This window comes from Synchiropus splendidus, chromosome 17, assembly GCF_027744825.2.
Source record: "Synchiropus splendidus isolate RoL2022-P1 chromosome 17, RoL_Sspl_1.0, whole genome shotgun sequence".
Lineage (NCBI taxonomy): Eukaryota > Metazoa > Chordata > Actinopteri > Syngnathiformes > Callionymidae > Synchiropus > Synchiropus splendidus.
Window position 1 is genome coordinate 12,243,945 of NC_071350.1, and position 23,444 is coordinate 12,267,388.

Sequence of the window (23,444 nt, forward strand, 5' to 3'; positions counted from 1 at the left end):
CTCCTTTAGTGCTATCAGGGCAACTCAGTTATCAAAGTGAATTTCAACTGGAAATAAAAATTGTTGACAATCCCCAGTGACACTGAATAAAGTTGCAATGTTGTTGTTTTTTCCTGTAGACATGTATGTTATCAGACCAATGTGTAAACAGAAATGAATAATGCACTTCTTCTGAACACCTGATAATGTTATTTCAATGTATATTTTTATTAAACACTACTTTACATATATTATTATATATATTTTTTCGATTATGCATTTTTACATCTATATTTGTATTGTTAGTGCTTATCTTTTCAGGAATTAATAAAATAATATCTAATATAGCAAGAAATGACCATATTTATTTTGCATATATTTCTATTTTTATTACTGTTTGCACACTTAATGTTCGATCCCATAATTTTTTAGTGCATAGTATTGATTTCTATTCAATAAAATACTCTCACTAGAATACTTTGAAGACTGAATCTTTGCACACTGCCATCTGAACCTACTCTGTAGCAAATGATCAAATAGGTTATTTAAATGAGGGGTGGTGAGATGTTGAGGGGTGATTAAATTGTAAACATGTAAAATGTAATACCATTTTAATCACATTAAAGTGAGATTTGACCAGCAAATAAAAATGAAAAATGAGTTGAGCATGAGCATGAGCATCGCACAGAAGTGACATCCAAATCTAGCAGGAGGCTATGGTCCATCCAGACCAGAACCTCCCGTCACAGGAACAGCTTCTACCCCTTTTATTTTTATTTTTAATTTTATTTTTATTTTTACCCCCACTGACCATGGCGATAAATTCTATTCTGATTCTGATTCTGATGTGAAGAAATACAAAATGTTTTTTTGAAACCTCAGTTACTCAGTTCCTATTGATTTATTTCTGCAGAACATAACATTTTATGGAGACTTCAGGAGTCAGAAATTGGGAACGTCCAGATGAAACATGATGTTGTTGAGAGAGTAAAGGTGCACACGTGGTCTAGAGAACACCGGCAGCCTCACATATCACACAGGGAGAGGTGCCTGTGTGTGTGTGTGTGTGTGTGTCGCTGGGGAGGAATAAATCCCTGAGCCTTCACTGTGCTCATCAAGGTTCCACCCCCTGCCAGTGCTCACTGTCACAACGATTATTCTGCTTGGACATGACGGGGACATTACACTCACGTAAACAGGCAAACACACACAACACAGTCACTCTGAAGGCTAGGCAGAAGCTTGCTTTAGATTTAGCTGTAACTTTTCAGTCTTCTTGCTGTCAAGCGGAGACCAGTGGGCGTGTTGACAGGCATCCAGTAAGTAAATTAAAACACGTGTCTTCAAAATTTATGCGGGTACCATCATGCAGAAAGTGGAAAAGAGAAAGGTACTGACTTGTGCCCGAGATGTTTGAGGAAGTAGCCAAGGACCTTGAGGGCTTGAACACGGATGCTCTCACTCTTGGACGCCAGGAGCTTGCAAATCACCCTGAGAAGTAAAGACAATTTCATCGGGTGAAACAAGTACTTATCTAATAGATGCTATTTGGCAAGTTGGAAAACAAACAGCAGTGTTTTCGGTACATGATGCCCCTGGCAAAAGCAGCTGGATTAAAAAAGATCTGATGCCAGAATCCCTTCAACAGCACCCATGCTCTTGTCCAAGCAGGTCAGAACCCTTGGATCATTCCTGTCAGGCAGGCAGCAGGGCATCAAGCTGGGAAACATTCCGTCAAATCACCATCTCCTCCATAACTGTCAGGACAAGAACAACCCTCAACCCTGCAGACCCTCCCCACGAACGCTGAAATTGAATTAAATGAATCTCTTCGGTTGAGTTCAGTACAGAGCCATAAGCAATTTTCTGATTCCAAGAGGAGCATGATCTTCAATGGATCAGGTTCAACAATGAGTGCACTAAAAGAAAGGCGCAGCTTCACAAATCCTCTGGTGTATTTTATCTACCTGACAGCAGCAAGAGGAGCATTCCTCTTCCTCCTTTCCAGGTTCACATATGTGAGCCAGGGAGCGCTTTGTCATTGTCAGGGAACACACCGGAGGTGATGTCAAGCTCGGCAGAAAGTACAAACAACCATTTCTGACATGCAAGACTCTGTGTCAGGGACGCTGCGACACCGCTCCAAGATAATGTCGCTAGACAGATGGAAGATTTTTCCCTTCGACTCGAACTTTGTCAGTGATAAAGTCAGCTCTCACATGTACCTGATTCCATTTCTCTGGTCAAACGCAGGGATCATGGACGCAGGATGCTCCGACATCAGCGCCACCAACAGCTGAAGCACGTCATGGATGTTTTCATCCTGCAGCGAGAGGTTAAAGTTGAACAGGTGAAGGAATATAAAAGGTATCTGTTCTGACGGACAAGTAGGAGGTTCAGAGAACAGAAGCAGATTTGTAAGGGCGAGTTCGAAGGGGCTGCGGGGGAGCAGGTGGTATATGAGAGCAAAAAATAGATGTAATTGTTTCAAAGGGGAACATTGTGTGCACTCCGTGGTTGCACTGTTTTTCATGTGGCTGAGAAGCTGACTCATACTCATTTCGGAGGATCATAACTTGTGATTCACTTCTACCTGCAGCGATATTGTTGCTCGTCATTTTTTTTTTCCACACAAACATTTACCTCATGCATGGTTAGCAGATAGTTCAGGATGCTCTGCAGCTCATCCTCCTTCACACCCCGATCCTGAGTGGGACAGGGCAGTGAGCAGAAATGAGTACAAAAAACACAATCGCACAGGTGAAATTAAAGAGAAAAAAAATCATAAAAAGTCATAATCCATCACAGTACTTCAATAAATTGAAGGAACCAAATCATTCAGAGACAAATGATGCATAATTCTGGCATTTTTTATTTCGCCGTACCTTTAAAATGAGCTGCTTGAGGAAGAGCAGCATGAAGGCTCTGAGTGAGATGATCTCCTTCTGGGAAGGCCGTGGGCCGTCTGAAGCAAAATACACATAATAAATGCAACAATATTAAAAAGCAATTTATACTATATTTATGTGTCACAAGTCTGACAGGAAAAAATGAACAACTATTCAGGACACATATCTCACTTTCTTGAGTATGAAGAGGATACAAGTACTAACATTAATATACTAAATGTCTTGTATATAGCAGGATTCGATGTACTTACATATGCCTGGTCTATGGGAGGCATTGTAACATTTTTGTGTCAAACAAAGAAGATGGAATACTACATTAGCATGCCATTAGCTTAGCAACCAGAATATAACTACAGAGATTGAGCTCAACACTTCACGATAAAGAGACAGAACAAGAAAAAATACCAATAATAATAGTAATATTGAAATCAAAATAAATCAAAATAGTTTTTTGGTGCAATTCTCATATAACACTGCTTTTTGTCCCTTAAAAATTAAATACAACAAAAAGATACAAATAGATATTGAAGTACTACCTCTCAATTTACATCATAATAACATATGTTACTAATATATTTATTTAAAATTGATAAATTGGGAATATTTATATTCAGAATCTGTAAATAAAATGTATAGTCCTTAATAAAATGTTCTGTCCTCATAAACTGAAAAGGACTTACATAATTTAGTACCTGACATGTAACAAGTCAAAATTAAATTAGCACTTTGCTTTGTATTCTTGAACAATTTTAATAAACAGTGTGTTTGACCCATCAAAGCAGGCATCTGTGACCCATCCGTACTAAAGAAACTGTTCAAGATAAAATGACAACTCAGATACTTAATGTACATGCCAAACACACTCACGCCTTTGATAAATCGGCCGAAAACTGCAGCCAAATAACTTACTAATGGAAAAGTTTGCCAGATACTCTGAGGGATGCATCAGTTCGATCAATGCTGGATGATGTAAGAGCTTAAGAAATAAGTGTGTTTTCATTTTAATGGGCACTTTACCCGACACTGCTTCCCTACCTGCGCGCTTTCATCCTTCGACTCTAACAAAAATTCTTCTCAAGAACATGTCTTCCTCATCATTCCAAACAAAGGATTCATTGATCTGATGTGAAAGTCATAAACATCAATGATCTCCCCCAGCAACTTTGCATTTTACATTTCCCCCCTTTGCTGTGTCAGGACGCGGTGAATAATTTAAAGATGCTACGAAAAGATAGAGCAGACAAGAGTCTGCATCAGAGTCAGCATCAGAGTCAGCAGAGTTCAACAGATACATACAAGCATGCGGGTGAGAAAACAAAAGAGTTCGACCAAAAAGCTGATTTTTTTGCTTCTTGCAAATGGAAAACAATGTGATGAGTCAGAGCGATCTGTTGCTCACAACCGTGTTTGTAGATGGAGACCAACACCATCAATCATGGTATCTCAGTATCGGTGAATGATTGAGCATGTTTTTCGTTGGAAAGATTCCAGACCAGTGTTACTTTCTCACATCAGACAAAGACGAACTGGTATGCTCAAGTTCTTGTCATTGAATAACACAACAGCACAGAAAACAAATGAATTACTTTGTACCGACTATTTTTTTTCTGTCCTTTGATGTTTTTATATTGATTTGACAGTTCAATTCGTGAATCCCTGTTGGATGGTTGCTGTTCTTCTTTTCTTTTTTTGGGAGCGTCTTTCCCCACTAAATGAGATTTGTTGAATGAGAGTACATTTTTGCAGGGGTCACTGGTGGTGGACGAAGCTGCATGCTCCATGGACTGATGTGGCTCTCATGAGGTCCAACTTAAACAATAAAACTAGTCACAGAGAAATGTTTCTGACAGCTTGCTACCAACACCAATGTTAATAATGTCCCATTTTCTTTTACGCCTTATCATTTATTTCTATTTTGCAGCAGTAGCCATTTGATTTCAAATTTATTTATTTTTTCGTTTATCTTTGCTCCCACAGTATACTGTTTTCTTTGCCAAGTTTATTATTTCATAAATTCAATCATGCCTTCAGAGGCTTGCCATATAACGTGGCCCCTTAGGAAATGCATCTGCTACGGATGAAAAAGAAAAGAAAATAATGGAAACTTGATCAGAACATGGGGTGCTATAATTGATACAGCTTTTTCAAAACGATCTTCCTGAACACTGAACTCGGCCATCTGATGATTTTAAGAGTCCTTGTGTTTTCAGTCAGCTACAGTTCTAACTCTCACACTTTCCATTTCGTGCAGCAAAAACATCACAAGGCAGTTGATGTAGAACACGCTCACATATAAATGCAAATTGAATTCAGGCAAATTATTTCACTGGAGCAAAAATGACTTCATTTTCAGGCACAAAGGCCCCAGTGTTTAACATCTCAATACCTAACGATGCAAATTAATTCTATTAATGCGCATCACACTCCGACTGTAGGCGCACTTCCATACCAGGACCGCAGCGCCATTTAACTTCAAAGGACCATTAGAAGAAGACAGAGGCTAATTGTTGCTGTTATCAGCTGCGGCTCTCTGGAGCTGAATCCCAAAAGTCAAAAACCAGTAACACAAAACACATGAAGAAACAGGCTGCCATTCAACAATTTCCAAATGCCGGCTTGGTTCTACCGCTCAAACCTGTCTGTTGTTATGGCAACGTGTGATGCGCTAGGAGCAAGTCCAGGACCAGAGAGGAGTTGATTAAACTAAAAGGTTTGAGGCAGAATTACTAAAGCGACTTGTGGTTTAACCCGCTGTATCTTTATCTAAAAAATGTCAGGCAATAAAAACTGTTTTAAAGCAGCAGTGGGTAAAGCGGGGGCCACATGCAGCCTTTCGTCTGTTGGTATGCAGCTGTCATGAGTATATTCATATATATATATGTATATATATATATATGAATATTTTCTCTCTGTTTTATGGTATTTTAGGAACAAAATATAAGTTACATTTAGACTATCTTTCTTCTGTCCTTTTGTCTTAAGTCTTCACGGCAACTCACACTGGTTATAATGTTACGCTTACTTTTTTTCTTTATTAATATTTATGAATCATAAACAAAATCATATGTTGTTGCAAAGACGTATTAATCTACCTGACAATTCCATAAGGAACTGCATTATTCAAAAACAAATCTGCAGCATCTTAATTACATAAAACATTACCTTCATTTATACAACAACGTAATATCTTGGGGATGCAAAACGCTCTGCCTTGATGTATTTTGGTAGTATGAAATTAATTAAAAAAAAAAAAAAAAGGTCAGGAAAGTACAATTTTATCACTAGGTTCATGTCAGCTAGAGAGGAGATATGTTTTTAATTTCACATAATCCCAACCCTAGAATTTCAACCAGTTAAATGCAATAGATTAAAGTATTAATAGCATGAACAGGTTTGAACTTCAACTGACCATACAAGACTTCAGTAATCTGAAATCTTTGGCGAACAACTAACATGAGCTTATATAATGTAGAAAAACAGATGAAGTGCATTAACCTTCGGGGACCTACAGGGTGCTTTGATAGGATTGTGTAGTTACATGAGTTTGCGGATTATTACACTCAATTTAATTATTTCCATTTATTACACATGATGCAACCCAGGGAATATCAATTGTGCTTCTAAATTGGGTTTATGTCTGCAAAATAAATGAGGTCAGAGTAGAAAGAAGAAAAGAAAACTGTAATTAGGTTAAAGCTGGAGCTCATTGAAACAGAAAGATAGTGTTTTGGATGAACTGAATTGATGTTATTGTTTGTAACAGTAGGTAGGCGAAAAGAAAAAAGACCCTCTGGGAGAATGAGATTCCATATTCATCAATATCTGGGCAGTTTTTGCATAATATGATTGATTAGCCGTGTGACTGCAACATTTCGGTATAATGGGCTGAAACGTTAGGGGCAAAAGGTGCGTGTAAAGTGGTGAACGAGGAACAAATGAGAGCCATGGGACCGTGTTTTCAATCGTCACATTCAAGCCTTAAAACAAATGCCACTGAAATGGCAGTCCTTGTTTGACTCATTTGGCTTTAGCTGTATGATCGTTTCCCGTCTGTGTCAACATACCAAGACCTTTGGGGGAGATGCCGCTGCACTCCAGCGGGTTGATAGCCCAGTAGTAGTACTTGAGAGTGTGCATTAGCTGTAGGACGGTGCCGACGCGGCGGATTGTGGTGTAGATGGTGGCGGTGCCGATGAACTCCGAGGACAAGTAGGTGTAGAGGGATAATTGGACCTGTCCAGAACATACACGACAGCACTTAGAAAGCTGAGAAGGTCAGCGCTGATGGGGAGGAACAAACGTGTTAATGACGTTAAAACAAAAGAAAACTGTACAGCAGGAGGAAAGCAAGAGGAAAAGAGAGCTTCCCTTCAGCAACTCTGATGTTCTTTCTGTGATTTTTGATGCGCCCAAGCCTGAAGCGATCAAGCTTTACGCAGTGCTGACACTAAATAGGCCGCTCTCCAAAAGCCACCTCCTCCCGCGTCACCTTCTGTTCCCTTTTCCCTCTGTTCCGACTCCGCTAACCAATTCTCTCCTTTGCCCAAACAGAGATTTGTCACTGGTGCACCCTCACAAATCTCCGAGCTCATTACAGCGGCCGTGACGCTGTGGACCAGCTTTAACACGGTGCCTCTGTTTTAAGTGGATGGAATTAGCAAAGTGGCCGAGCATGAGAAAATGAGAAAAAAAACAATAGTCACGTCAATCTGATGATGTTTATCTGTAGTGGAAAGTAATAAGTGGACACTCCCGCAGCTATATTAACAGCAAGAAAGATTATTACAACATGTGAAATCATAAAAAGGGGGGCTTGAACATTGAACATTTTCCACATGGGCCCTGGACAGACTACTGGACTACTCGAGGACAACTTGACAAAAATGTAAATGCATTGGATTTACACTTGGAATAATAGTAACTTATTATTTCTTTCAAAACAGGGAAGAAATCTCGTTGCGGTTATTTTCAAATATTCTGTGTTCCACAGTTCAAGTATTTGGGACATGAAATTGCAAACAAAACGAGTGTAGTAAACAAGCCTCCCATGATGCAACTGAAAACTCAGAGTTACATAATCCAGTTAGGAAAGAGAAGCATGGCAACAAAGTATATGACCATCCCAGCAAGTCATCCAAACCGGCAAGAAATAAAAAATCAAATATGAAAAACCTATTATGCTCAGCTTCGGCAGAATGTCTACAGTTGAATTGCTGCCAGTAATTGTGTTGAAGAAATTCCTTGGCCAGAGTTCATGAGGGGTTTAATATTTAAAGCATTTATAAGTTAGTGCTAATGTAATTTTTTTGTGAGCATCAGTATTAACGGACAGACTGTTATTAAAGGATAAGACGCTGGTTCTGATGTCATTCCTCGCTCCTTTAAACTTATACTATGATAAAGACCGACAGCCCGCTGCACTGCGCCTCCTTGTCATTCCCCTCCCCTCTCGTCTACTCATGTGTGATCAGCGTCAGGGTAATGCAAGCACGGCCTGAACTTATTTTGAAAACAAACATGAGAAAAGGCGATCTCCAGTTGGCTAGGTCTGTCACCAACTGGTTTATCGGCACCAGTGTCTCGGGAGAAGACATGTACGGTCTGCAGCCTTGGTCATGTATTATTTTTGGCTTGTGAGCAATGTCAACCTGAGAATGTAAAATACACAAAAAAGCTCTCAAAATGTCACAGCAGCTCACCCTGACAAGACCCTGTTAGTGAAACGACAATGCCACAAAGCTGAGCGAATTTGCTGTGATGCTACTAAAACATTGTTGTTCTCTGCTTGAAAAATGCATGCAATTAATGATGTTTTGTTTGTCACAGTGGAATAAAATATAAGCGAAGTTAATGTTTAAAATTGTAGATGGAGACATCCCCATAGGTTTAAACTAGAAACAACATTAATATGTAATAGTTTCATCATTAAAACACTCGATCTGCTTGTTTCAATTTGAAACGTGATTAATGACTGAAAAGGCAAAGTCAGAAAGAAGAAAGAAATGAAGGTCATATTAGTGGATCCTGAAATGGCTCACTTTCTTTCTCTCATCCTTTTTCGTTCGAAATTACAGAAACGTTTCGTCTAATACTTTAGTGCTTCCAGAATTGGCATTCAACTCAAGTCAGAAAGCCAAGAGGGAATCATTAAAGTCCCGCAAGATTTATCCTGACATTTAAGTTAAAATCAATTTGTTTACTCTTTGTTAGGCTCTGACTTTCGCACGCTCTCAATCCTCCACAAGCTTGTTTCTCTGTCTTCACTATGTAAGCCCCGGAGACAGACAGCGCCGTGCCAAGGAGCCAATCACATCCTCGGGTCAGAGGGGAGAAGACAGGCATCGGGAAGTTCTGAAAATAATGGAGGCAGAAGCTGAGGCCCCTTGTGGGAACGCCAGCAATGCTCACGTCTAGTTTCGCCAGAGACAGAAAAGAAGCATCTCTTTTAGATCCTGGGGTCTTTTCAAATGTCACCTTTACTCTTTGTTCTGTTTCAATGTACCTTCTGTGATTTTGCTCTGTGTGATGCATCAGATACTCCTCTTGCCATCTCCCTCGCTTCTCACAGTCAATACCCTTTACAAACTCCTCTCCCTTCAGTCTGTCTTTCCTACCTCTATATCCATGATGATATCCATGAGTCTTGCACTGATGGCTGCTCTTATTGCCCCAAACATCAAGGTCATATCAAGAAGGGAACTAAAAATGAACAGACCTTGGCAGGGGTGTGTATCCAGATGGCAGCGTTGAAGAGGACATGGTCACAGAGTTGTTTGAGGAGCGGCGCACCATGAGGTAAACCATCCAGGTATTTGGCGAAGGACAGGAACTGTTCCAGGACGGCCCTGGTGATGTGGACCCTCGACGACTGAACAGAGGCACGAAGCAAAACTTAATCACAGTATCTTGAGAGAAAACTATACCATACTTTCATTTTTCATTTAAAGAAGGAATTGTTTCACATGATGCATCAGCAGACGTTTATAGATTTTATTTACTTAAGCTTTAGATTACATAACTGAAGCCAGTATCAGAAGATATCTACTCAAACAAGTTTCCGTTGTTTAACTATCTGTAATAAGTAAATATGACTTTTCTTTGGAGTTTAAATTATAAATAATAGTTTAAAAAATGCAGACTGAAGCACACAGAAGTTGACCTGCAAACAAACCTGAATAAAATTATAGCCAACTCTGTCACTGGTAATTGAAAAACAAGGAAAATAGGATTCCAATTCTCCTGAAGATTTGAAAATAAATATTCGAGTTATTTATTTGAAAGGAGATTGTTTTGTTTTTAAGGTCAATTATATGTTTTTTTAATCCCCACATTTTTATTGATGACAGAGTGGTATCCGTGTTCATAACAGGATGCATAAAGTCATTGTCAAGGTGTGATACTCACCTTTTCTAGGAGGTACCCAATCACCAGAAAGCCTTTCCCTCCCAACATTTGCTCTTGCATGGCCACAGAGCTCTTCAGCAACTCCACCAGGAAGGCTAATAGAGTAGCACTGCAACACACACAGCACACAAACACACAATTCATTACCTGTGCAGTACAGACATCAAGATAGTGAAAACCTAATGCATTATAAATCACTGGTTAGTGAGCTCACTGAAAGTCAAATGCTTTATCAATCATGCTTTCATTGTTATTGTCTCACTGATAACATTTCTGCAGCAGCAACATAACTGATGTTGTTTAACCGTACTTGGGCTCGTGAGATGGGGAGCCGTCACAAAGCTGATGAACTATCTGCCTTTTAATGTGCAAAGATGTGTATAATCAGCTACTTCCTGCCTTTGTTTGAGAGCAGCGCAGATAAAGGAAAACCGTCTGCATGATGACTCCAAATGATCTAAAGATAGAAATCAGTTTGTGAGCAAGTGTCTTCTCACCACACTGAGGTGTCCACTGAGCTGTCGTTGAGCTGCTTGTAGTCCAGCTGGGCGAAAAGAGGGAACAGAACCTGGATGCCTCCAATTGAGTGAATGGCACTGTGGATGGAGTGAGTGACGATGGCTTTCACATCCTGTGAAAAAGAAATGAATGAATAAATGAAAACTTTTCGACTGACGTTGGACTTTCCAAAACTGACAAATTTCATAGAAACCCTTGGCTGCTATAACGTTGGCTCATCTAAAAGCCTCAGCTGTTGCAGTGAGTTATAGGACAATTATACCGTAGGAATTAGACCCAGAAGCTCCGCTCACCTGCAGCATGAGAGCATGTGGGGAGTGGACGAAGATGGAGGGGTTTTCCCTGGGTGACGATTCCAGGCAGAGCTGAGCATCTGTGGCCTTGGCGTTGTAGGTGAAGGAGATGGAGCTGGCCAGCTTTCCATCATACAGCACCTGCTTGTGGTGCTCGGCCAGGTGGATGTCACTCTCAGACTTGAACTTGAAGGTGCTCTGTGGAGATGGAGAGGAAGGGTGTCAACATTTAGAGCAAAATCTAAGAAAAAGGTTGACAACACAGAATAAGGTCAATGAACATTGCTCCAACAGGGGCAATAATTCAGAAGCTCAAGTTGAAAAATGTTTTCTCTTAACACAGCCAGTCAGTCAGTGACAAATCTGAAACTGGTTATCAAAATATTGCCATAAACAGCAGGGAGGACCAACACAATAGCCTGTAAAAGTGGTCGCACAACAGCTCCTAGTTCTATTTATACACCACAGATCCATGGGTTTGTATTTTCACTGGCCTGCTGATAGACACAAAGAACCACAGATAACAAATAAAAGCACACTGGCTATCTCAGTGGAGAGCATTGTTCCCCTGCAAGTCAGAGGGTCCCCGGGTGCCGTGCTCAGCCCGTACGCAGAGGAAAGCCGAAGGCGGCTCGGAGACCTGCAGGCCCGTCTTGTTCCAAACCTTTCATCTGAGGTCTATAGTGGAAAATGTGCCCTGAGCTGCTTCAATTGAGCTGCTCCAAATTTAACACTAAAAACCGTGGTAAACATGAAAGAGAGCAACATCCTGACTACGCATCCGTTAACCAGTCAGACCTTGGCTAACCTTGGTGGAGTGGATGATTTGAATTTCTTTGTATTACAAGGAGAATCAACACAGTTACATTAAAATATCAACTCGTGCAACATTCTTTGTGTTCACACTGGGAAGCAGAAAAATGCTGGCCATGGCGGACACATCACTAGATGGCAGACTGCCAAACTGTACAGTGTGACGCTACTTCAGCCAGCTCAGATGGAGAGATCTGAGATGATCCTCTGCCAAATGATGCCCAGAAAACCCGCAAAAGATCAGGTGACATTCTTGCAAGATGTCTTGCAGCAGACATCACAATCAAAAAACTCCAAATATTTTAACAATCCTCACTCATCATGAGATGTCCATTGATAAAAGATATCAACATCGAAACAAGGGCTTATTATCATCCGAGTGTCCAGACAGACTCAGACACGCTTCATTAATTAAGGTCCAGATTGTTGGCAGCGTTTTACAGTACGGACATCTGGACCTCAGACGAGTTGTTCAACCAGGAACTCAATCGAGGAGATCTGAGTGACACTGGAGTCTAAACATGATCGTATAGTGGAAAATAAAGACGACGATCGTGACTTATTTGTTGTTCCACACCATTAGGGGAACATGAAAGCAGCACACTGAAGAGCACGCAGTGTGTCGGCCATCAAACGCAGTCACAAGGCTGAAGACTCCCACTGTGTGGTTTAGATAAGTAGCAAGCCTTTTGCTTAAACTAGAACGCCGCACTACAGCACATGAGAATCCCATCACGCATCATCTCCCGGCTGCCATACAAGAGAAAAACATCCAGACATTGATTCCAAATGCTGTGTCACATATATAGTTGCTACCAGAACAAACTAAAAAAAATCCACAGACTCATTGCACAGCCTCAAGAACAGTAGCTTTTGGCGCTACTGAGGCATTTAATGGTCTCTCCCGGGCATCTGAGGAGCGATGCCGCTCCATACAGGGGAGCAATCATCAGACTGATCAGCCTCAGGAACTGTAGCCGCGCTACTGAGAGGAATCAGTATTCAGGGCAGAGACACAGCAAACCCCAGGCAGCGGGTCATTATTTGGCGAGGCCAGACGTGTTTTCAAGACGACGTCACAAAAACAGAGGATGGCGGGTATGAATTGTCATAAATGCCACTGGGAATAAATTATGGAGAATATGATTCAATTCTTTTGAGAAAAAATAAAAGCCTTTCTTTTCTGAAAACATTATAAGGCATAAACAATCACTTACTTTCTTCATTATAATTTAAATAAATAAGACAAGTGCTCTGCTATCAATGTAGATTCACTGCAGTTTGAGATGAAACTTTTTTATTTCCTCTCTATCTAAATTTCACTATCACATTATAAAAAGAAAAAGATTTAGTTGAATAAGTTGCAGTGTATGTTTTACACCAAGCTCAGGCTTCTGGCTGACTGACATTGGTAAACATCCACAGTCCTGAATATCTCTGCAGCCGCATGGTGCTGGAATTTCACCGGCCTTGGAGAAACGTGAACACGAGCTGAACACGGCCAGATGACCAAGAGCCTGCCAACACAAGTAGCAGACAGCTGGCAAGGTGCGGCAGAATCTCAGCGTCACCGCCAGCCAAGCCAAAAGGCAGACGTGCATTATGCAGCAGTCAGAGCATAGAACACACACTTTGGGGAGAGTTATTTAGAACATCATTATTAGCATGTAAAAAATAATCATTTGCATGTTTCAAGTATTCAATATCTTCATGTTATGATGTCCCAGACCCATCACAACCTTTCGATTGGTGATTCACAAGTCCCATCTGGTGCATTTAATTTAACCAGATTTCTGAGGTCTGATCCCTCAAATGAACCAAGAAAGCAAAAGTAGCAGACTCCCAGCTGATGTTGCCCAGCCAGAATCCAACATCTATCATAGATACATCCATCTACACAAGCATTTAATATTCTGTCTGACAGTGCGTGGAATTCATCACTTTGAAAAACAGTCATGCACCTATTAGATTACCCGGATGAAGACAGCTCCACCTGACAGGTCTGGGTGGTGGGAAATACGAAGACGCTGCTCTGTTTTGCATTTTGATCATCTCTGCACAGCTTGCCAGAATTATTACCAACAAAACCGTCCTCCACCAGTCAGAGTCTAGAAGTTTTTATATTTACTCCTATGACTTGCTAATGTGAGAACTATGTGACATGAATGCAGCTTCAGCGAAGGCTTTATTCGAGGAAGATCAATGGCACCAACGCTTCCCCGACAATGTGAACGGCGACATTATCTTCAGGTTGGCAAGTGATGCATGAGACTAATTTGCAGCAAAGTGTCGAGAGATGATGAAGTCGTACCTTGTACCCTGGGCCGAGCTGGTGAATGGCGAAGATTTGCGCGGGGTTGAGAGCTTCACTGAACACGTAAATGGCCCCCAGTTGACCGCAAAAAACCCTGTTGGCATCTGCTGTCTCCGACGAGCCCAGGAAACACTTGTCGTAGCTCTGTAAAACATACACCCGTGTTAACTTAGTTCATGAAGCTGGTTCCCAGTTTGTTTATACATGAAATGAAAGTGAGTAGTATTTAAAAAGAGGGAATATTTCTCATGAATCCTCCAATACAATAAAACACACCCCGCCCTTGTCCCATGTTGCCACACCAAATTTAGCGACCAGATTTCGTTAATCACATTGTTAACACTGTTTTCTTCACCCTGTCTGTTGCGCAATGACAAAGCAAGCACTGCGCAACACACAGGATGTGATTCCATGCAGGTGAAATCACACAAATGTGTCGCAAGTAATAATCTGCTCTGCTGTAAGACCACTAAACCGCAACGTGGCCGCTGGCTGACCCCATCAAGCACCTGTGAGCTAAATTGGAATAAATAAATACGGATACAAAGGAGCAACAGAATGAATTCTAGAATCCATTTAATAGCCACATGAAATGGTCCCTCTACCACACGACACTTTGTCGGCATAGGAAAACGTAAACATGTTGTATTATATAAGAGTGCAGAGAGATCAAAATGACCCCTCCACTTGCAAGGTCACATTCAATCCAGAAAGCGACCTGCTCCTGGAAACTCTGTTTAGCAACAAGGTCCAAGAGCAACTTCACTTATCAGCCAGAGGACAAACATCAGAGGTTTGCCAATGACTGAAGAGAAGTAATGTACTTCAGCGTTAACAGACAGTACAGTTTCAATGACTTAACTGCACCCATCAGATCATAGCTTCCTCTCTACCAAGTATTACAGAGGTTGAAGAGAAAAGTGCATTCTCACATCGTTGGTGTTGACGTGCCAGGCCATGTCGCCGTAGGAGACCAACTGGCCATTAACATAGCACCGGATCTCAGAATTCCTCCAGCGGTTGTAGATGTGGACGATACTGATCATGTACCACTGCAGACGACAGACAGAACTTGGTTAGTATTAGACATTTGCTTTGCTGGTTCTGCTAAATACATCAGTAAAAATAGTGTCATGTTAGTTAAGTGCAGAGACGCATATCAGCAGAAGCAGAGCAATAAGTGGCAGAGTTGGAGAAAAAGGTTTTAAATGGGAGGATGAAGAAGGTTAGAAATAGAAATGTCCAGTAAGCCATGGCAAAGAAGACAGCCATTGAGGTTATGGAGCTGAGGGAGGAAACCAGAGTGCCTGAATATTCACGCAAACTTCACACAGACAGTTGGCAGGTTCACTCAATTCTCAATTCTTGCCTCAAACAATCGAATCTACAACCATTCCACATGTCGTGTTTACTTCAATGTTTATTTTGAAATATATTGAAGTAGATTTGAATTCCTACAAATTTGAGCACTTTAGTAACAATATATTAATTAATATTACTAATATATAACAAATATTATGCAACAAAAACATCTGCATTCCAAAATATGAGATTTACACAAAGGACTTTCATGAAATTAAATGTATTTATTTACATTCAACACATTTTTATCATGATTTTTTTAAACTGTTTTGTGTTAATTAGAATCATGAAAAACGCTAGTCAATCAATACATATGTGTAAAGGAAAGACCTTTAAGCAGCTTCTTTGAAATTACAGCGAAAAACAGCATTCCAACAATGCCTATTAAACGCAAGATTTTGTTAACTAAATAATCTGCCTCAAAGAAATTGCCATTCCAGCACTTTAAGTAAATAAACAACTGCTAAAAATTAGTAGAAATTGCAGTAGTGCTCATGATTTGTTTAATCTAAGACGCATAAGATGCAATAATGTGGCTTCATCTCTTCATATAAGGAGTGTTCCCCGGCGATAACACACACGATTCCCTGAGGGGAAGACGCAGCAGAAGCACTAGAAATACTCCTGTGTAACCAGCCAAAACTCACACATAAACTCATGAACACATGCACACAACATGCCGTGAGACATGGTGACTTATAAATTGATCCAATAGAACCGCTGGGAACTTTGTTAGGCAGTGAAGAGATTTTACCGGGTCAGCAAATGCTACTGCGCCATTTCATCAAGGGTGTGTGTGTTTGTGTGAAGGGGCAACAGCAGAATGCTGACAGCGTGTTGGAAGAGCTGTGTAAAGGTCTTAATTGACAGATCTTATCAACCCTCCTTGAGCTTACAAGAAGCTACTAGAAGTGACTTCACACTTGACTGTAGACGAGGTCTGTGATTTCTGGCGGCCTGAGAAGAGCGGTGCGACGGTGGGAATGCCTTACCTTTCGAGGCTGGAAGTCGTATTTGACACAGTGCTGGAAACCTTTTCCTTTCGACTTCAACGACGTCACGATCAGACAGTTTCCCACGAAGTGCGCCGAGTAGCCAATTCCTTTACTGGTGCGGAAACTGTGGAGAAAGCAGAAACAATGACTCATTGCTGGTATTTCTTTTTTAGCCTGAAAGCCGGAAGATAATGATGCCCTTTTATCACCGACTATAGACGAGGACAGAAGCACCTCAGTTTGAACTTTCTTCATCCTCTATACACCAGTAATGACTAGTGCGCATAGAGTGTTGCATCACATTAGGCAAAATTATTCGAAAGAACTGTCAATTTTGAATTTATTTTTGTTCTATACTACCGGTGGGGGATATAGGAAAAACAAAAAACATTTCAGACATCAAACAATTAAGGCCAAAGACCCTGTCTAGAGAGATTTTAATTTAAACTGTGGCAATGACTAGTGTTGGAGTGAAAACAGAGACCAACAGGGGGCCCATGTGAGCTGGAAGAAGGAACAAAAATCTACATATTTAATATTCAGCCAGAAATGGTTCAGATGTGATATTGTTTAAAGAAAAATGCGAGGTGAGGAGGAAAGAAATTCATGCACATTCGGCTTTATACAGAACATCATATGTTATACTCCTGTACTCCAGGAAGTGTAAGAGTACATTTTTTAATCGCTCAACATATGAAGTGACATGTCACATAGGTTCACATAGCCATGGAATATATATATATGGAATATATATATATATTGGCATCAAAACATTTGAATCAGAATGTGAATTGATGCTAGATCAAATCGCAGCCAACAGAGTTGTGAGGTTCTGAACAACACCCAGCCGTAAAAACCAGCCCAAGACTTAAATAAAATTTGCATCTTACTTGGTGGGTTTTAGAAAATTCAATAAATGTTAATTACGCTTGACTTGGACTGTAGTTTTCCTCTTTTGACCCCTCTGTGATTGAGTTTCAGACCATTTGCATTTCAATTAGCTTAGATTCCTTGTGGGAGGAGGCTAAGCTAAAGGGAGGCTGAAGTTCCTATAAATCCCACATTCTGATACCTTATGATGCCGGCTACATTCCCAGATAATCATTATATTTCTGAGCCTGAAAATGGCATGTTGTTGGAAGACATTGTTTTTATCTCCACGCCTAACAGGGTATCTCTTTATAAAGCTATTAACCTTTAAAGACTTGCAAAACACTGATGTTGATGGATCATTTTGACAGAGAAAAGTACTCTCCATATTCACCCCCATAATATTCCAATTTGCTGCTTCTCTCACTCATAAAACCATCTCTCACCACATCAGCATCCACTGCACAAATTGTCATTTGCAGCAAAAAAATCTCCAAATCGAAATGAGTCATTTCATGACTCAAATTAGGCAAAAAATAAATCTGGTCCAGTCACTGCACCTTTCACCTTCTTGCAGCATGATTTACATGAAAATCCTTCCTAAAATGCCTCTCCCCTCCTCCGTCCCACTGCTTCACCTCTATTTTGCTTCCAAAACGGACCAATGAGGATCACAGAAGAAGGTGGTAGGCAAGCAAATTTGAACCTTTTAGGTGCATCCCTGCTACATGTTGTCAAGTGTTATCGTGGCCTTCAGGCAGCTGCTCGGGCCACTATCAGAGGAGCAGCTGGAGCAACAGCTGGACCTGGGGCTGAATGATAACACTTGAACCAAGGACGGCCAAGTCCAGCACCCTCTTACACACCGATCCCACGGCCAGTTACCAAGGAAACACCACCACATCTTAAGGATTGCAATAACAGCTCCTCTCTCAGATGTTATTTGTAAAAAGAAGATTCCTCTTTTCGACAGTAAACTTCTAAGGCCTTTCAGTGGCTAATGACACACTAGCAGGTGCAGCAAGGATGCAGCTGTAGAGCTGAGGGAACTAGTCGTAAAAGGCTTCGGTTAAATAAAAGGTCAAAGTTAATGAAGCTTCGCGGTGGCTAACGGCCGGCACTTGCAACAATCACAGAGAGGCCAACGAGGTCCGGTGCTGCCCGACAAGCCAGGGCTGCATCCAGCACGGAGAGTCCTGACATTTACAGTAATGTAACTCATTATGTATTTATCTCATCACTTCCTCTCCGAATTATTTAGTCTGATGAGATAAGAATGTTTATTAACTGAATGACCTGAGTGAAGCCATTCTCCGCAAACTTCAGGAAGTAAAGAATTAACAAAAACAAAAACCTGCAATGTTTAGCAACAAAATTTAAAAAATGCATTTAAATATTGGACCACTATTTATAGTAATTATTGCATTATAAACAAAACTGCTTTATTACGCACTAAGTACATTATGTTTATTGCTCACTTTATCCCAAAGTTTTCGAAATAAAAAGACAATAATAAGGATTTAGATTTGAGTTAATGGTTTGGAAAAAAAGACATAACAAGAAAATATAAATATTATTTATTTCAAGTGTTTTCTATTGCTATATATATATATATATATATATATATATATATAGTAGAGTTGTATTCTACTATATTGAGCACTGAATAGTAGAATAAAAGTTAAACCTGGATTCTTTATAATTTAATGTATGTAATTTATAATAATATATAAAACACATACGAATACGTAGTTTGGTGAGGATAATATATGTTCCCTTATCTAAAGTGTAAACACTGGAACACCCTTTGAGATTGCTGAGTAATACTTACCAATAGAGGTAAGGTTTGTCTTTGTCAACGTTGATGTTGTTGAGCGGGTCTTGTCGAAACCAAGTGTTGATAGTGAATCCATTTTGGTAAGGCCATTTGGCTATTGGCGGCAGAGCAATAGCCTGGAGGAGGGAAACAGAGCCGACATTTATACCAATCGGCTCACACAAAAAAATGAGTTTTAAACCATGTTAAGATTTTGGAGCAGCTTTTGAAGTTTCTAATCAGTTAGTTCCTGCAGAGTGGAAGAGTATCAGTCTCACCGCTGCACTGCGTCCTGGAAAATTGAAGAAGGTATCTGGACCATGTCTCTGAGGCATCTGGTTTAACACCGACAACAGCTTGATTGCATGCCTTGGCTGAGGAAGGACGACATGCCAGAGAGAGAAGAGAGGACGGAGAAGTCAAGTTATTATCATTCATCTGCCCATTATCTCTCAAACAGACGCATCAGGGAGAGAAGCAGTTAAAAAGTAAAGCCGCCGTGTGACATCACCCCTCTGCCACAACGGATCAATAACCCTTCAATCATTCCACCCCCACAACAACACCCCATCAATACCATGGCAACCCTGAATCGATGGGTCTGTGGAGAGAGCGGGGAAATTGAGGTGGAGGCAGCGGGTTCAGAGAGGCAAGGCAGGAGAGGAGAGAGAAGTGAAAGGAAGGTTGATGCTCTTTCTCTGGATCACTGATCATTGACCAGCGGTTGTTGATAGCTGTTGTCCTGGAGCCTGCGTGAGGTGGAGATTGACGAGAGGGGAAGAGGCCATATTGATCTGCTAAAGCACCAAAAACACTTTGTACACCATCTCTGCCTCGTGAACCCATCAGTTGGGAGCATGGAGGTCTGAAGGGAACCATTAACCTCACATTGTTTCAGAACTTTTTCATTGCTCTTTTAAACTTCTATTTTGCTTAATGTAACCTTCGCACCAAGCACTTCATTAACAAATAAATAAACATGTTTTTAATTCACTTTGGATTAGCATTTAGTCTTGCCGAAATAAAAGCACTTCCTTCCATGCTGCATTTTTTTATCCCGTCTTTTATTTTCCATCAAACAAGAATGTTGCAGATGATCTCCATTTTTCAGAGTCGCCTTTTAAAAGGGGGTCATCATCCATAATTCACATGGAAAAGGTTATACACTGCAGTCCATTTTAAGGGCTGTGCCTCGTACACACACCAGGGAAACATGAATTAAGTTATATAACTTGCCAAAAACACAATTTCACTTAACTGTTTTGGGGAAAACTTTCTCACAGTCTCCCCCAAAACCTACGACGCAACCCAAGTGTTGGATTGGAAAGGTTATCTAAGGAAAATAGGCTATGCAGCGTTCTGTCTGCTACTGCAAACCCTGAAAGAGTGTATTGGGTATAAAACACAATAAATATTTTATTGGCCTCAACTTTTATGCTTTTTCTATCACAACCACTCAGCCACAAAAATCTGAAGTTTAAAAGCCAGATTTAAGGGTGAAACTTGGTAACTATAAATGAGCTACATTGGCATTACTTTAGAGAATATGTGAAGGAATTAGCAAGAAGGTACGGTATGATTAGACTTTTAAGACCTGCATTTGGCTGACTAAGCACTTTAACTTTTAGCAGTCAGCAGGACTGTGTGTGACCTAACATAATTACCAACCATAATAACTTCAATAAAAAAACAGAGGCGCATGTGGGCCACTGAGTAGAGTACAATTCTGAAAATGCATTTTTCACTATTTTCCCATCAGCTCCACCGTCACCCATCAAGCAGACCCTGTATTAAGATATTAATTTTGTATATATTGAGCACTGAATAGTAAGAATAAAAGTTAAACCTGGATTCTATACATGGCACTATATGAGTCAAAGCTGAAATAGAAGCTGCAATGTTGCAACACAATTCACACTACATTCTCACCCAGATGCTGTTGTCTCCTCTCAGCATGCTGAAGAGCAGCTTCAATTCTTTTACCGTGATGCTGTAACTGGCCATGACCCCCAGCATGTCCACCAGGAGGTCTGGAAGAAAATAAAAACACAAAGACAGTTGTAAATAGTAATGCTAATCTCTGTTTTCCTTTCTCTATGAATCACAATTTGAGAGGCTTATTAGTAAGAAACCCATAGTAATGTTTGATAACATCAAGTCCATTCAGTGGTGCAGGAGTCTTCTTCCTGTATCGCAGGATTTTATTCTTAATTCTTTAATGATTTACTTCTCCCCTTTAATGGTTTTTAATAATAAATGAATCATACGAATGATAATGATCTTTATCACGAGTAAAACATTGCTACATTCAAGGCAATTACTTTACTAATACTTGTCTGTTGTAATTGATTTAAATACATTTCTAGCATGACTGTAAAATTACATAATTAATTCGATGGGGCGCTGTGCGAAAAGCATTTTGTTCAGTTCGAAATGACCTTCCTGCCTCATTGACTTTCACGTTACGCAGCCACAACAGATCAGTGAGGGCTATGGCAGAGGGACAGCACAGTGAGCCAATCTGCTTACAAAGGCTCTTCTTCCCCATTAGTGCTCCCACAATATTTCATTAGCCAGTGCCCCACCACGGGGACCGAAGCAGAGGGCGAGCTCAATGAGATGCTTGGTATGGGCAGGAACGCACAATGCACAATGTCCTAGATTCAATCCCCCTGAGCTGTTTTTCTATGATCGGCCCATGTAGGTCATCGGCAGTGGTGTTTTTTTAGGTGTCGCGATCATCTGTTACGAGAAGTTGCATGACAAGACGTGCTTCATTAAACATTTGTATGGCAATTTAAAAAAAAAGAAAAAACATTTTTTGCATTGAAAAACGGATTAGAGGGAGGTGGAGAATTGCTAATGGAGAGTCAAGGTCAAGAAGTTCATGTCAGAGGCAACTGTGTTTTGGTCTCTTAAAACCGCAGTAGCAACAGCAGCCTGTTGGGGTCATGACTTGATCCTGCAGTGCCGGTGGGCTGTTATGCATATGTGACCTCAGAACGAACAGGTCGGTCAACAGATTACTGAAGTTGGAATTCAATGATAATGTGTGTTCTATTACACTGCATGAAGAATGAGGCCGGAACAGAACTAAGAAATTGCTTATCGTTCATTACTATTTGAATTCTAAATATAACTCTGTCCTTTTGTTATCTGTCTATATTGTTTAATTAAATGAGATAATTTTAATGAATAATGCTCATTTTAACAGTGCAGTACCCTGTTCTATTTCACAGTTCTGTTAACAATTTATTCTCCATTTAAAGAAACCTTCCAAGAACTGTGAATTATATTGAGAATGTTATAAAATGAAAATATTAATTTACACATTTTAAGCATAGAATGTCATGCTGTAGTTCAACCTTTTCATATTTTCTCCTGGTTTAAAAAGACTTTGGTCACAGACTTTAATTTACATTTCTTCATTTTTGGCTTCACGGACTGTATGTAATGTGCCCCCATCAGAAGTCCATCATTGACTCTCCGCTTATGAGTCATCAATCTCAGTTTGTTTTCAGGCTCCAGGAGGAACGCGGAGAGCCCAGAAGACACCCACAAACATTTAATATGCCACTTTGCAGTCTGACTGAAACAACCTATAGACTCAAGAAGCTCAGCAACATTACAAACTAATATTTCCTATAACTTGTATTTACCCAGCTTCACTTCAACTGACTATTCAGCCTTTTTCTTTCAGAAAATTCTAACTTTTCAGTCTTCTGACTAGACTAAAACAATATCATTAAAATAAAAACATTTTTTGGTATGAAAAAAGGTACAAATGTTACCGGATTTATTTCTATTTTATTTATTACCTTAAAATAATAGCTTTGCTGCATGTGTGTGTCTACGTGACGTACACACGTAGTACTCATATTTAGGTCAATTATCAGATGTAGTTCAAATAAATTTGAGATCAGTGCACTTTGGGCGTTTTTATTTAATCGTGTTAAACACTTCTTTAAATTCATAACATGTAAACAATTCAGACAGGCTTCACACATTCATTCCAATGACAGGAAAGCGCGAGGTTTAAGGCAGCTAAAGCTCTTCCCTTTATGCACTTAGTGATATAGTTTTTCCTTTATTGTGTTATTTTTATCATGTTTATGTGTGTGCAAGGTGATACAAAAGAAAGCGGACACAAGAATCCTGTCAAACTCATTC

At 40.2% G+C, this 23,444-nt stretch overlaps 1 protein-coding gene across 11 annotated transcripts in view; it reads right to left on the reverse strand.

Moving 5' to 3' along the window:
- nbeaa (neurobeachin a) overlaps positions 1 to 23,444 on the reverse strand; it is a 74,188-nt gene that overhangs the window by 24,305 nt on the left and 26,439 nt on the right. For all 11 annotated transcript variants that reach the window (XM_053848167.1, XM_053848165.1, XM_053848164.1 and 8 more), the window contains exons 3-17: positions 21,204 to 21,304; positions 19,553 to 19,648; positions 19,290 to 19,411; positions 16,586 to 16,712; positions 15,164 to 15,283; positions 14,229 to 14,375; positions 11,105 to 11,302; positions 10,790 to 10,923; positions 10,293 to 10,401; positions 9,604 to 9,756; positions 6,953 to 7,121; positions 2,865 to 2,944; positions 2,623 to 2,685; positions 2,205 to 2,302; positions 1,378 to 1,470 (exon numbers count right to left, since the gene is read on the reverse strand). In XM_053848167.1, coding sequence (XP_053704142.1) covers positions 1,378 to 1,470; positions 2,205 to 2,302; positions 2,623 to 2,685; positions 2,865 to 2,944; positions 6,953 to 7,121; positions 9,604 to 9,756; positions 10,293 to 10,401; positions 10,790 to 10,923; positions 11,105 to 11,302; positions 14,229 to 14,375; positions 15,164 to 15,283; positions 16,586 to 16,712; positions 19,290 to 19,411; positions 19,553 to 19,648; positions 21,204 to 21,304 — 1,810 coding nt within the window. The remainder of the gene's footprint in view (positions 1 to 1,377; positions 1,471 to 2,204; positions 2,303 to 2,622; positions 2,686 to 2,864; positions 2,945 to 6,952; positions 7,122 to 9,603; positions 9,757 to 10,292; positions 10,402 to 10,789; positions 10,924 to 11,104; positions 11,303 to 14,228; positions 14,376 to 15,163; positions 15,284 to 16,585; positions 16,713 to 19,289; positions 19,412 to 19,552; positions 19,649 to 21,203; positions 21,305 to 23,444) is intronic.